Source organism: Phodopus roborovskii, unplaced genomic scaffold, assembly GCF_943737965.1.
Source record: "Phodopus roborovskii unplaced genomic scaffold, PHOROB, whole genome shotgun sequence".
NCBI classification, from domain to species: domain Eukaryota; kingdom Metazoa; phylum Chordata; class Mammalia; order Rodentia; family Cricetidae; genus Phodopus; species Phodopus roborovskii.
This window is the reverse complement of record NW_026126433.1, coordinates 42,692,300-42,708,018: the sequence shown is the minus strand read 5'-3', so window position 1 is coordinate 42,708,018 and position 15,719 is coordinate 42,692,300. Positions and strand designations below refer to the sequence as shown.

The 15,719-nt window shown below is 40.4% G+C and overlaps 1 protein-coding gene across 2 annotated transcripts in view; it reads right to left on the bottom strand.

The window, feature by feature from the left end:
* Copa (COPI coat complex subunit alpha) overlaps window positions 1-15,713 on the bottom strand; it is a 46,638-nt gene extending 30,925 nt beyond the window's left edge. For both annotated transcript variants that reach the window (XM_051186297.1, XM_051186298.1), the window contains exons 1-6: window positions 15,552-15,713; window positions 10,030-10,143; window positions 8,799-8,872; window positions 6,594-6,674; window positions 5,018-5,094; window positions 3,949-4,058 (exon numbers count right to left, since the gene is read on the bottom strand). In XM_051186297.1, the coding sequence (XP_051042254.1) occupies window positions 3,949-4,058; window positions 5,018-5,094; window positions 6,594-6,674; window positions 8,799-8,872; window positions 10,030-10,143; window positions 15,552-15,591 (496 nt within the window). In that variant the 5' untranslated portion in view covers window positions 15,592-15,713. The remainder of the gene's footprint in view (window positions 1-3,948; window positions 4,059-5,017; window positions 5,095-6,593; window positions 6,675-8,798; window positions 8,873-10,029; window positions 10,144-15,551) is intronic.
* Between the last annotated feature and the right edge of the window lie 6 nt (window positions 15,714-15,719).

Genomic DNA, 15,719 nt, shown 5'->3' with positions numbered 1-15,719 from the left:
CAGGATAAGAAGTGTTTTATTTGTAGATGACCCATGTTTATGATTCATCTACACATCTTTAAAAGATGACTACTTGAAGTAATGTGTGGTGGCTTATCCATGCAGTTTTAGCACTCAGGAGGTAGAGGCTGCCACAAGTTGAGCCTGGGCTACATAGTGAGTTTCAGGCTAGCCTGGGCTACAGGGCAAAGTCCTATTCTTTCTTTTCTTTTCTTTTTTTTTTTTTTTCAAAGCCCTGTTTCAAAAAACAGGGAGGGGTGGTAGAAAGCAGACTACTTGTGTCAAAACCAGAACCAAAATTGTAGTACAAAGTACCAGTATCAGATTTAATTCTGATAACAACTTTTAGAGCTAGGTAATAATCATGTATATTATACCAAGTTGTATATAACAAAACAAAATTGGGGAAAAAATCCTTTCAAAATATTTGGGAGAAAAAATGGTAAGATAACATTTGTTAATTGACAGTATTTTAAGACAGGGACTAAATAAAACATATCACTGAAAATAAAACCTAAGAAACTCCAGGCTAAAATGTGGCATCTGTAGGAATAAAAAAAAGTTAAGTTCAATGACTGAATTTATCACTATTGTTTTAAACTACAATGTATTTCTTCTGTTAGGATAGTATCTAACATCAGCATTGGAGGAACAGTTTTAATTAGTTTATGCCCCACTGAAGAGAATGATTGTAGGTATAGAGACATAAAAGTGATGAAAAAAAGCACTCTCCTCAAGCTTCATAAAAACATGATCACAAGTATGCCTTTTACTTATTTCATTTGTCCCTTTAATGGGATCTGTCAACTTTTTCTAATGAGGTTAGTGTATGAAATAGGTTCAAAGAAAGATACAAAAGCAGACAGCTGTGAGGAACTTCACATCCAATAAGCTTCAACAAACACATTAAAAAGAAAGCTGTATGGCAGAATTGAAGCCTTTGTTGCACTTGCCTGCAATGATCCAGGAAAAGGGGAAGGACGAAACAGATGAATAGTGACAGGCAGTGAAAAGATACTTAGAGAAGAAATATTTGAGCCTTCAACAAGCCACTCACTAGGACTGAGCGACAGATGGGAAATTTCTACAGCTACCCAAATCCAGAGGGAGCAAACACTCTCAGAATGGACCAGTTATTGTATGCCTCCCAGTGGGGACCAGAGGAAGCAGTAAAGAGAGAGGGATGAGGAAAGGGTTTGGCGCATATTAATACATTTTAGTGGATATTTCAAAGAGTGAGCCTGAATTACACGGGCTTGACATGCAAAGGTGTAAGCATATTAAAAAAATTTAACTGACAGTTTACTTGGAAGCAAGAGCTAAAACAGTAACCTATCTTCCATAGCTATTTTTTAAAACTCTTGCCCTAAAAACAAATGATTTTTGCCAGGCTAACAGAATATTCAGGTTATAGTAAGCTCCAGGGGCTAAATCCACATGAGAGGGTGTTAAGGGATTGCTTTGCCTCTAAAGAGTTCTACATTGTTTTAGTGTTACCCACTAACTTAGAGTGTTCTTTTCAAGAAAATAATCAGAAATTTCACAGTTCCCTAACTTTGGGAATATTCATTCCTTTATTAAGAAGGTTCTTTCCTGTCTTGGAAATGTTATTGTCAGTCCCTAAGAGACCAGCAAGCTGATTTCTCTTACTGTGTTCAGACTTAACTGAACTAAAGCAAAATGGAATTCTGAAGAGTGTGCTAATTTTGAGGACAGGAAAATCTAAGTGTAAAAAGTCTAACCCAAATGTTCTTCCACTTATTTAAATACCAAAGCATCTCCTTCCACTTTGGTTAAGGGATTACTTAGGTCAACAGAGTCAGCAGAGAAATGATATAGAGCGTTCACATTAGTATAGCAAGTTAGCACAACATTCTTCCCTGTAAGTCTACAAACTAGCAATTGCAATACCACATAGTAATCAATCCATGCAATTCACACATTCAAGAGCAACATAAACCCCACTAAGGTCAGACTCTCCCTCACTCCTATAATCTAAGGCCCTTAATTTTTATGTAAACATGTTTTCTGCCTGCTAAAGGTGAAGAAAGTACTTCTTGTCCTGGGCATTTTATGGTCACAAATGAGAATCTAGCCACTGTACTTCCCCAAGTTGCTTCTTATTTAATTAACAGATTTTTAAAAATGTATTTCCAAAATCACTTTAGCTAGACCACAGGGAACATGAGGTGCTAGCAGCAGGTGGTACAAGCAGTGCGTGGAGCAGTGTAAGGGCCTTCTTAAGCCAACGTTCTGGGGAATGAACCCTAACATCTAAGAACAACAATCTATGTATGAAATTGACATATGTTCTAGGATAGAATTAGCTGTACACTGTTCCTGGGAGAATTGAGAAGTCACTCAAGATACTTCCTCTAGCACCTTTCTCACAGAACTCTATTCTACATAACTTTCCCTGATCAGCTGGGACAGCATGAGCTGAGAGCCAACCTCTTTTGGTGCGTATGTCTTGAATGTGTGCATTCAAGGAGAAACCCTATGGAAAGCCACAGCTGGGTTATTGCAGAGTGAAAGCTAAGCTCCCCAGAACTGGCAGTGAGAAGAGAGCACAGGCTCACAGTGCCTGTACTGAGCTCCTCCTGTTGGCATGGCTGGTCTCATCTGGGTGTACTTCAAATAGCCCAGTCAGTCTGACGGAAAACTGCAATGGCAAAGCCCTAGAGGATGAAAATAACTACCCTATCTCCAAAACAGTCTTGTTTACACCACTGTCTTGCAAGTGTAATAAGCGTTTGAAAACTGCAGAGACAGCATGATACAGTAACCCCACTCTCCAACTGCTCTCCTCTCTCGACTTGTCCCTCTCATCCCCACCCCACTCTGGTTTGGTTCTTTCAGATGAGGTCTTATGCAGCTCAGGCTGGCCTTGAACTCATTATGTAGTCAAGAATGACTTTCAATATCTGATCTTCCTGTTCCTACCTCCCAAACGCTGGCATTATAGCATGCAAGACCATGCCCAATTCCCTTGGTTTATTTCTACAATATATAAATTGTAATTGCTGCTACAATATTCCAAATGTTGTATTCAAAACCCAAATGTTTCACTTGCTGTTCACTAATGGCTTATAGAAATAGCAACTACTAACTGCCCTAGGCCAGCCCTGTCAGAAGGAAGTAGGGTAATTACCACTTTAGCAGTATAAAGGGAAAGCAAGCTCCTTTACATCTATAGAGAAGCAGGTAAGGGCCCATGAGGGCCTTCCTCTTTTGGAGTCTCACATGAGTTTCCTAAGAACTCGATCTCTTAGAATTTTTGAAGGGGCAAATAAAGATAATTTAGTAAGTTTTTTTCTTTAATGTAACTGAGCAGTGAAGCTTAGCATTTAGGGTCTCAGTTCCCTTTCCAGGACGAAGCCCTCCACTCATCTCATAGACAGCATCCTCTCTCAGTATTTCAATTCCATGCAGCAACATTTTAGATCTCTGTATGACACTAAAATTTCAACCTTTATCTCAAAAGTCATTAAATGTAAACTATGACAGGAGGAACTGGACTAATTATCCAATGTCTTAGAAAGCTTATTAGGAAAGTATTCTTAATAAAAAAGTTGTCAGCTCCTTCCCACTCTTTGTTCCTTGTTATAGGATCCCATATACTTGCATATTCTCATTTTCTTTTTTTTTTTTTTTTTTGTATTTTATTTGAGTAGAAAGCTTGGTTCTTAATCAAATAATTCAAATGTACATATTTTAATGGAAATCTGAGGTAATTAAAAAAAATCAAAGTAGTTTCCTAGAGTAAGCCACTTTCAGAGAAAATACTGCTAACATGAACTGTCAAAGCAGACTCAATACCTTCAAAAACAAAGATATTATACAGGAATGGAATATTCTGAATTTTGTTGTTCTAATCCTTGCTGTTTTAAGCAATTGCAGTTTTGCGCCAGACATGACTAGATTGTCCCCTGAACTTGGGCAGCTCACCAGAAATATCCCAAACGCGGACAGTCTGGTCCAGGCTAGCTGATACCACCAGGTCTTCAGAAGGGTGGAACTGAGCACACATTACATAATGGTTGTGTCCTGTTAACACACTGCAAGGAAAAAAAAACATTACATTAAAGGCAGAAATCAACAGACTCCTAAGCTAAATCACTTCTTCATAGTCAATGGATGCGTTTCTGATTTTTTTTGTAGAGGCAATGTAAATCATCCTCACAATTCTGAACTAGTAATAAGAATACCACCTGTGCTAACAATGGCTCCTTTTCTTTTTCTTTTTTTTTTTTCCTTTCTTTCTTTTTTCTTTTTCTTTTTCTTTTTTTTTTTTTTCTTTTTCTTTTTTTGTGGTTCTTTTAATCCTGAGTGCTAGGATTAAAGGTATGCCTTTTTAGAAATTCCTGGACAGCCAGGGCTAAACAGAGAGACCATGTCCTGAAAAACCAAACAAACAAACACTCCCCACTCCCCCAAAAATAAGCAGTAGATAGCATATAGGATCAGTTCTCTCCTTCCACCTTTATATGGATCAAACTCAGGTGACCAGGCTTAGCACCTTTCTGCCACTCTAATAATTCTTTTTCTGATACTAATTGCTTAATATTTTAACATTACTATTTTCATGGAACTGAGAGTACTCTCTCAGATTAAAGACATAAAAATATGAAAATAAATGCAATCTTAGCAATTAATATAGGAAATATACTTGATAGATTTTAGTAGGGTACCTTTAATGGGAATTGTACTAGAGGACCAGTCCAAACACTGAGTAAGATTCATTGTATATATCCTAACTCAAGTTTTTTGGGAACAGAACTGAAAAGGAACTAAACATTATACTCCAAAGGCCTAGTTATCTGACCTATTCCTCTTGTTAAGATATCACAAAATCCAGATTGACATTATTATATATTAGAATTCTACAAACATCAGTACTTAATCAGCAGGCATGGCCTGCCATGGAAGGAAGATAACTGACCTGAGAAGAAGCTGATTACTTATTTATTTAGAAAGACCTATAACCCTTTTTTGAAGCTACTGCCTTTTGGTTTACCAGACACAGGTTCTAGACTGCCAGTTCCATACTCGAATGGTCTGGTCATCTGAGGCACTCAGAATCCAAGGGTATTCCTGAAAGACATTTCAGAGAAGGGTCTAAACAATGCTGTTCTGTCATGACAGAGCCTCGTGCATGCTTGACAAGTATTCTCTCACTGAGTTACATTCCAGCCCTTGTTTGTTTCAGACAGGGTCTCACTATGCAGTTTAGGCTAGCCTTAAACTATGTAGCCACAAGTGCCTAGCTTGTCATTCACAGGTGTAGCTCTAGTGTTTAGTAAAGAGACATATACATAATTTTAACCTTTCTACTGGGCCTCGGTTGTCCTGGAACTCACAATGTAGATCTGGTTGGCCTTGAACTCATAGAGATCTGCCTGCCTCTGCCTCAAAATGCTGTGGGGGGCATGCCTTTAATTTTAATCCCAGCATTTGAGAGGCAGAGACAGGTAAATCTCTTTGAGTTGGAGGCTAACATGGTCAACACAGTGAGTTCCAGGACAGCCAGAGCTACACAATGAGTGCCTGTTTCAAAACAACAACACAAAATCCATATCTCTAATCTCCACCCAAAAGTTAGTCATATTTTAAGTTTTTTAAGGAAATAAGCAAACTCAATTAGTAAATACTTGCTTACTTGAATTATAGCACTGAATTATAGGGACACCTTAGACATGACAGAATTAGACTAAGAGGCCAGGCATCTCTGTAACTCACTCTCTAATCTACTATGAAACCAGACAAAAAGGCATGGGACTTGGGAAAGAAAAGCCACTGGATCTTTGTGAGTTCAAGGTCAACCTGTCTACATAGTTGAGTTCCAGGCCAGGCATTGCTACATAATAAAAGGAGAGAGAGGAAGAGAGAGGGGAAGAGAGACAGAGAGAGACTTGACAGCTCAAAGAAGGCAGAGAGCCTAAGCCTGGCTAGGGGAACAGGTTCCAAAATCTTTGGACAGACAAACCTGATTGTTATACTTCAAAATATTTATTAGTTCATCCAAACAGTGTGCTACTTTGACCTTCTGGGCCTATCTAATGTTTAATAACAATACCACACATGGGATCAGTCTACTACTCACTTTTGTTTGACAGCTCAGCAAACAAAATAAAATCCCTACATTTCTCTATGGAAAAGCAATGATTTCCTCTTAGAGCCCACTGGATCCAATTATGCTGAGTATAACCTCATCTGTCTGTGTCTGTCTCCCCAGCACTGGGATTACAACTGTGTGCTTCCATGCTTGGCTTTTTATGTGGGTGTTAGGGACTGAACTCATATCCCCTTGCCTGTGTGGAAGTACATACCAACTGAACTAGCCTCCTCAACCCTAAAGCTTAAGCTCTTGAGAATAGAGAGAGTGCTGCTGTGGTTATCACTCAACAGCAGAACATTTTGATGGTATTTATAAGGCACTAGGTTCACTGCCCAGCATGGCAAAAAAAAAAAAAAAAAAAAAAACAGGAAGGAAGGAAGAAGGAAGGAAGGTTGGCCAGTAGGTCAGGCCAGGCATATAGATTACTATGAAGAAATTATGGAACACTGCATAATGAAGGTCAACAGCCACTTACATGATGAAAAAATGTGGTACGAATATAATCTAAGTGCCCAAGCAATGTGAAGAGGCAGCGCCGAAGTTTATAATTCCAAACCTGAAAAGACAGAAATTCAACCAAGAAATAGGATGTGAACAACTTGGACTTATGAAAGTCTCATAGGTTTTCTTTTGTTTATTTGCTTGAGATGGGTTTCACATAGCCTAGATGGTCCTGCCACTTGCTATGCAGCCAACAATGACCCTGAATTGCTAATCCTACCTCCAATTCCTGAATGCTGAGACCCAGTTTTATATGGTGCCAAACTTCAAAAACAGTAGGTAAATATTGTGGCTCACTTAAATGAGCCACATTCCCAGCCCTGAAATTATCTCACCTAACATTAAGGTACTACTATTACTACTAAGTTCCTAACTCGGCAATCTAAAGGTTTCTTCTGTCTGGTTCTTTTTCTGACAACTTCATCTTTTCCCAAACTTCCTTGGCTTTCCCTTGGTTTATCTCCAAACTATAAAATGACTCTTTCCTATACCAATACTTCTTTTCCCTTTTAAGTAGAGTTGGGGTTTACTAAAGGATCCCTTAATGCAGACTTAATTAAGCACAAGGGGTAAAAGAGAACACCCAAGAGCATGAATATAGGCTTCTCTTAAGTCACAAAAATGTAAAAATGTAAGACCTATCCACATGTGGGAATGGGCTCAAGGGAAAGTTGCCTGTCTCTTTCTTTCTTTTTTTTTTTGGGGGGGGGGCGGTTTGCAAGACAAGGTTTCTCTGTATTGCTTTGGTGCTTTGGATCCTGTCCTGGAACTCACTCTGTAGACCTCAAACTTTCGGAGATCTGTCTGCTTCTGCCTCCCAAGTGCTGGGATTAAAAGCGAGCCTCTCTCAGAGATTATCATTCAAACTATTCTCTGTGCAGTGCCTTCTACACTATGGCTTTAGCTTCCTCCTTCCTGCTGACAAATCCCAAGTGTCTTCAGTGAGTCTCCTAGGTTCCTCAAACACATTTGAGACAATATGGAATTACCCATTCTCCAAAACTCCACATTTTTCTTTCCAAGTTAATGACCTGTTGAGGCTGGGGCCATAAGGCCTTAAGATTAATTCCCAGCACTGAGGGGAAAAATACCTCGATGGTATCTCATTCACTTTTCTTCATCATCCCTTCAATATCCACCACAAAAAAAACAAATTCTTTTCGTTAAGCTCTCATATCCATCTCCTTCTCTCTATTTCAAATGGTATTGCCTAAGTTGAGGCTCTGTTCACTTGCCACAAACATTTTTAAAATAGTTTCCTCATTGGTATCTATGTCTTTAGTCCTTCCCAATTCATCCAATCTTTTCTTTGTTATCCCTTGAATAATTAAAGAAATGCCAGTGATTAAGTCTTATGCCACTCCTATATAAGCCCCAGTATTGGTTCTGTGCTTGTGTAATAACGAGAGAACCCGTGAGCACTGCAAACACACATGATCTAACCTATCTGAGATCTATCTTCTGCCCCCTTTCACTGTCTCTAGAGTTTATCTAAAAGGAACAGAAGATTCTCAAACACATCCACCTGTGCCATGGACATCTTCATAATTGGACTGTTCTTTCCTATTTTGAGTATTTCTTATATTATTGACTGAACTATTTGTGTTAGTTACAGTTTCTTGCTCCAATGAAACACCATGACCAAAAAGCTAGTTGGGGAGGAAAGGGTTTATTTGGCTTATACTTCAGCATTGCTGTTCATCACTGAAGGAAGTCAGGACAGGAACCCAAACAGGGCAGAATCCAGGAGGCAGGAGCTGATGCAGAGACCATGGAGGGGAGCTGCTTACTAGCTTGCTTTCCTTGGCTTGCTCAGCCCACCTTCTTATAGAACCCAGGACCAGCAGCCCAGGGATGGCACCACCTACCATGGGCTGGGTCCTCCCCTACTGAACATGAGAAAATACCTTACAGCTGGATCTCATGGAGGCATTTCCTCAACTGAGGTTCCCTTCTCTCTGATGACTCTAGCTCATGTCAAGTTGACACACAAAACCAGCCAGTACACAATACATGTTATTATTTGAGTGTACATTTATTTCTCGTATTAGAATAAAGGCTCCTTGAGAACAAAAGTTACTTTGTACTTATCTTTCAATTCCCACAAAAGAAAAGTTTCTGATATACAGTAAGTATTCATATCCATTATCCCCAGCCATGACAGATTGATCGCCTGTACCTTAATCTTATAGTCATCTCCTCCAGAGACGAACAGTGGCTGCTGCTTATGGAAGTCAATGCCTCGCACTGGACCTGGGGAAGAAGGCAGGTGATGTATGTTAAGGGAAGCTATCCTCTTTTTATTTGTGTGTAGGTGTGTGGTGCATATGCAGAGGTCAGAAGACAAGTAGCAGAGTCAATTCTCTCCTTCTACCATATGGGTCCTGGGGATGGAAGTCAAGTAACTCAGACTTGGCAGCATTTGCTAACCCTCTGAGTCATCTCACCAGTCCCTATTAAGAATCTTTTTTCTTTTAACAAAAAACAAACCCACTTTTATATATTTAATTTTCCCTAGTTTAAATCTGTGAGGGGTACACCATCATGCAGATTCTGTGTCCCATAGCCTTTGTAGGGAGGTGGCTTCAGGAATGAATCATGCTACTGTTTCTACACCTGAGTGTCCTTTCCTCAGATCACTCTGGTTTTGTTTGCACATCTCTTGCCCAAGTAAAATTCAGTTTCATCTAGGCCATAAACACCTTCAATTCAAAGAAGAGCTATGTGCTTCCTTTGGTTTCAGAGACCTCACTTATAGCCAGTAAAAATGGTCTTGCCCCACAGTACTCCAGACATATTTGTCCTTTAGAAGTTCTGTACCCAGCAGGCCTCCACAGGTGCTAAGAAGGTGGAAAGAGCCCTAGCAAGATTCTTTTTTGTTATTGTTTTTTGAGACAGGGTTTTTTCTCTGTGTGGCTTGGCTGTTCTGGAACTCATTCTGTAGACCAGACTGGCCTCGAACTCAGAGACCTGCCTGCCTCTGCCTCCCAAGTGCTGGGGCTAAGGCATGTGCCACCACTACCTGGCTTAAGATTTCTATTTGTAATTTTTGTTTGTTTGTTTCTACCCCTTTCCACTTCCACATTCTTTAGTTTTAGGGAGAATCCTTGTCAAACTGGGATTCTTATTTGGGGGATGATTAAGTCACCCTGTTAATAAATACTGGGTCTTTAAATTCATTTTTATTATGTGTATATGCATGTGCACATGTGTTCAAGAGCTGGTGGAGGCCAAGAGAGCACCAGACCCCCTACAGCTGGAGTGACAGATGGTTGTGAGCCCTGGATTGATGTGGATGCAGGGAACTGAACTCAGGTCCTCTGCAAGGACAGTTAGCACTTTTCACCATTGAGACATCTCTGTAGCCCCAATACTTATATCCTTTAATCTACCCCCAGAAACTAACTTACCATCGTGTTCATCAAACTTGTCAATGAGAGTGCACATCCGATAGTCCCATAACTGGATGACTCCATTGTGTAAACTGGTCAGGATCCAGGGTCTTTTGGGATGAAAACTAAGGCCTGGAGAAGGGGAAAAAACAGAAAATTATACAATGAGGTAAGGTCCCTGATATCTTCTTTTGTCAAGTCTGATTTAAGAAAGGAACAACTAGATCAACCAGAGACCATCTAGCTATTCCTTCAACATACTTGATAACTTTTCCCCTAATTTTAAAAATTATCTGTGTAGCCCTGACTGCCCTGGAACTTATTAAAAGTTCCACCTGCCTCTGCCTCCCTGAGTGCTAAGATTAAAGGCACACAGTATCCCTACCCAGCTGAGAGCTAGCTTCTGATTGGATAGAAAATACAATAAATCTTGTTACGGATTTCTTTAAACATTGTTGAGCTTTGTTCTGAGGTGTGTCTTAGTTGGAATCAGCTGACATATATGACCTTAAATTTGTTACTGCAAGTCTACAGCTGCCTTTATAGTCTAGGTCTAATGTGGAACCACTGTCAAGGGAATACCCACCACAGGGTCTCCACAGGATGCTCAATAATGTCAGGAAATCTTTTGTAATCTCTGAGCCAGCTCTCTAGCCCCACAAAAACATCTTTCTATTTCTTTTATAGGAGCACAGACTATTTCAAGCTTTGAGTGAGCTCCGGGGATAACTTTCCATTCTTTATTTAAAAATTATTAAGATTTGCTTTGTGCCAGGAGGTGGTAGTGTATGCCTTTAATCCCAGCACTAAAGAGGCAGAAGCAGGCAGATCTCTGTGAGTTCGAGGTATACGGAGCTAGTTCTAGGACAGCCAGGACTGTTACACAAAGAAACTCTTGTCTCGAAAAACAAAAACAAAGAAACAAACAAAAAGATTTTTGTACTATTTTTAATTTTGTGAGCTATGGGTCTGTGTATAAGACAGATGTGTTGGATCCTCTAAAACTGGAGTTACAGGTGTTTGTGAGCTCCTGGCATGGATTCTGGGAACTGAACTTGTGTACTCTGAAGATAAGTGCTCTTAACCACTGAGCTACCTTAATTATTTTTCTTCTCTTTTTTAAAACAGACCTCACTTTTACATCTAGGCTGGTCTCCAAATCACAATCATCCCACATCAGCTTCCTAGTGCTGGGATCATAGATATGTGCAAATACCATAACTATAACTTAATTTCTTAATACATTTTTATGTGTATGAATATTTTGCCTATATGTGTCTATGTGCATGACATGCATGCCTGTTGCCTGTGGAGGTCAGAAGAGGGCATCAGATCCTCTGGAACTGGAGTTACAAATGGTCATGAGCCACCATGTGGGTGCTGAGAATCGAACCCAGCTCCTCTGCAAGAACAGCAAGGGTTCTTAACCACTGAGCCATCACTCCAGCCCCACAACTGCCTCTTGGTGGTTCTTTTCTAAATCTTGGATATTTTTCTCACATGTATGTACCTGTCGACACTCTAACAGGGACCCAGGGAACCCATTCAGAAGTCCAATGGTCTCCTTTTCTGGTATTTCCCAAGCATATTTTAGCTATCTTTGCTGTCCCAAATGCTGAACTCTTGTTCCTCAGCTAGACCACAGGGTTCTTCTCTCTTCCTTCATTACAGCCTGGAATCTCTCTCCAAGCACTAATGGAAACAAACATAGGACTTGCCCTGTTTATTTCCCTTCCCTCAAGAAATAATTTCCTGAATGCTGAACTCTTCACTGAACACTGTCTAAAACCTTCCTTTGTAGTTTGGTTTAGTTGTTTAGCGTTTTAAGGCAGGAAAACAAATCTAGTCCTTGTTACTCCATCAGGACAATAAAAGGACAAACTGGAAGAACAAACTGTTAGTTTGAAGTGTGTCCAGGTTTTTAATACAGCTACACTATTTTATGGACATGGTATCTTAAGATGCTCTTTTGCAAACCTTTTTCACTTAAATATATGATATAAATCTTTTTACACTTCAATTAATGGAAACTCATTCTTTTTTACAACTATAAGGAGCAAAGGCACCAAACTTAAAATGTTCAATTACATTTATTTAGTTATTTACTATGTATATGAGCATGTGTTTTTATATGGGTACACATGTACCAGAGTGCATGTGTTGAAGCCTGAGGACAATGTTGGCTATATATATAAAGACATGGTAAAAACAAACAAACAAAAAATCAGAAACAAAAAAGAGAACCTTGCAGTTGTCAATTCCTTCCTACCATACGGCCCTGAGGACTGCACTTAGGTCATCAGGCTTGGTGGTAAGAACTTTAACCACTGAGTCATCGCACTAGTCTATCACATTTTAAGCTATTTTGGAGTTGGGATATTTAGTTCAGTGGTAGAGGGGTGGCTTGCCTAGTGCTGAGTTTAGTCACATACACACAAACACACACAAACTCACAAGTGGAGCATGGTGTCACACACCAGTAATCCTGGCATCTGAGAGGCTGAGGCCCACATGGGCTATATAGGGAGACAATTGTCAGGAAAAAAAAAAAAGAAACCCAAATACAAACAAGCAAGCAAACTATCTTATTCTTAGAAAACATTTCAATTTCAACTATAGTTTCTGGTTATCACCACTGCTGAAGCCGGGCAGTGGTGGTACACACCTTTATTCCCAGGACTCAGGAGGTGGAGCAGAGGCAGAGGTGGCAGAGGCAGGAGAGTTAAAGGCCAGCCTGGTCTACACAGTGAATTCTAGGACAGCCAGGGTCATTATACAGAGAAACCTTGTCTCAAAAACAAAACAAAAATTTAAAAAATATCTTTAGGTTAAAGTCTTGAAAATGGACTATAAAATAGAGCATGTACATTAAAAAGTTTGTATTTCATTCATTTGTGAGTGTATAATGTGTTTGTATACATATGCACACATGCCATGATATATGTGTGTGGCAATCAGCTCTCTCCTTCCATATGGATCATGGGGATCAAGGCTTGGTGACAGGCACCTTTACCTACTGAGCCATCTCACTGGTTTGGAACATGTACATTTAATGTCTTGGTAAATGTTTGGGGTTTTGATGTTTTTGTTTTTTAGAGCTAAGGTTTCTTTGTGTAGCCCTGGCTGTCTTAAACCTCTCTATATAGACTAGGCTTGCCACCAACTCTGAGATCTGCCTGCTTCTGTGCCACCACAACCAGCAATTTTTTGTTTTTGGGGTTTTTTTTTGTTTGTTTGTTTGTTTGTTTGTTTCTGAGACAGGGTTTCTCTCTGTAACTTTGGAGCCTATCCTGGAACTAGCTCTGTAGACCAGGCTGTCCTGGAACTCACAGAGATTCACCTGCCTCTGCCTCCACAGTGCTGGGACTAAAGGCATGCACCTTCACTAGCTGGCTAATGTTTGAGTTTTTAAAAACATGGTCTCACTTTGTAGTTTAGGCTGGTCTCAGACTTGCAGCAACCCTCTTGCCTTAGCTTCCCGTGTGCTAGGATTACAGGTGAGAGCCACCACATCCAACACTGGTAGCTATTGCTTGGTTGTAAAGACACTGTATGAATATCAGCAAGTTTATGACGGCACAGTGTTTCTTTTATTTTTATGATATACTGTTAACACCTTTTTGTTTTCTTTTGGACAGGTCTTACCATGTAGCCTCCAATTCACAGCAATTCTCTTGCTTCAGCATCTCATGTACTGGGATTTACAGACACAAACCACAGTGTCCAACTTAGCACTTAAATTTTTTTAAATTTTTAATTATGTGTATTTGTGTGTGGGTTATGTGCACGTTAGTACAGGTCCCTTGAAGGGGGACAGAAAAGGGCACTGAATCCCATATAGCTGGAGTGATAGGCAGTTGTAACATGACATGGATGATGGGAACCAAATTCTGTATGAATTGCATGTACTTTTAACCCTGATTCAGCACTTTTTATGAACTCTGACTACTGATCCCCTCTATGACTTTCTATTGACCAAGAAGACATATGAAAAGAACAGGAAATGAAGACTCATTTCAAACTCAGAAACTGGTTTTGTTTTTAAATTATGTTTGGGCATATGTAAGTTCAGGTGCCCACAGAGCCCAGAAGACAGGATAAGATCATCTGGAGCTGAATTTACATAGAGGTGGTTGTGAGCTGTCAAACATGGGAACTGGGAACCAAACTCAAATCCTCTGCAAAGAGCAGTAAATCAGCTGGGTGGTGGTGGTGGTGGTGACAGTGGCACATCCCAGCACTCAGGAGGCAGAGGCAGAGGCAGTCAGACTTCTGTGAGTTCCAGGACAGCCTGGTCTACAGAGCGAGTTCCAGGACAGCCAATGCTACACAGAGAAACCCTATCTCGGAAAAAAAAAGAAAAAAGAAAAAAGAAGGAGCAGTAAATCTTGTTAATAAATCCATTTCCCTCCAGCCCCCCCCTTTTTTTTTAATAATGCTTCACTATGTAGCTTTGACTGGCCTGGAGCTCACTGTGTAGACCATGCTGGCCTCTAACTCTCAGAGATCCACCTGCATCTGTCATGGTGGTAGTAGGAATTCTCAATGGCACCCTTCATGACCAAAATTCCCATGAGACTAAGAAACTGCTAAGAATATAGCCTCACATTAAATAGCTTCCAGTTTTTGAGTTACCGAGTCTGGACAGGAATTTTATAAGCATATTTAATATACTTTCACATTCTAATTCTCTTTATAAAAGAATGTTAATTACCCTTAGTTTTAAAAATAAGAACGCACAGATTGAGAGATGGTAAATATACTGCCTAAGGTCTTATAGCTTATTAGTGGATGCTTCAGAATTCCTCAGCAAGTTCACGTGACTCCAAAAGACAAATTTCAAACCACTTCACTATAACGCATTTTAGGAAGTATTCCAGATATATTTTTAACTGGATTTCCGTAGACTTCATTCTCTGTTTTCCTAATTTCAACATTATGAAAGAGTATGTATGATCTCTCAGGCCTCCGTTCTTCAAAATTTATTACCAAAAAAATAGTTTATCTGATATTCAAACCTATTAATACAAAGCATCTTGTATTTCATCGCACAGTCTTAGCAGTTTCTGAATTATATGGGACTGTAGGCAATAAAATCCAACGGAAGCACTGGACATTGAGATAGGCTAATGGAGTAGCCGGTGGCTGACTCCAAAAGGGCTACAGTGACAGAGGCTGAGAACCCACCCCCAGAGGTACTCCATTGAACATGGTCATCAAAAGAGCATAAAAGTCACAAGGCCTTAAGAAGAGAAAGAACAGAAGCCGGAGCACAACCCTCAGAAGAGGTGGATGGAAACAGGGAGCGGGCCTGGGAATCTCCTACAACGCAGGAACCATTTCACGAGTAAATCAAGTCCCGGAACTCACTACGAAGCGCAGCCTGCGGAGACTGCACTAGCCCTAACCCGCCTCCCTCGGCTAGTCCTCTGGGTTCAAGTGGGCCCAAGTCGGTCAGCGAGCCCGCCCATTCTCTCTTCCTTGGTGACAGCACCGCCCCCAACATCCAACCTCCGTTGCCCCCTCTTTTTCTTCACTACCTTTGACCCGCGCGCTCTTGGTCTCGAATTTGGTTAGCATCCTTCAGGCCTCGGGCTCCCAGGTCCGATTACCGGTCCCGCCGCTCCCGGTTGCCTTCCTAAAGTCTCCACGTCAGCTACCCGAGGTCGTGGCTCCCGGAAGCTCCTCAGACACTAACTTCCGGTCTC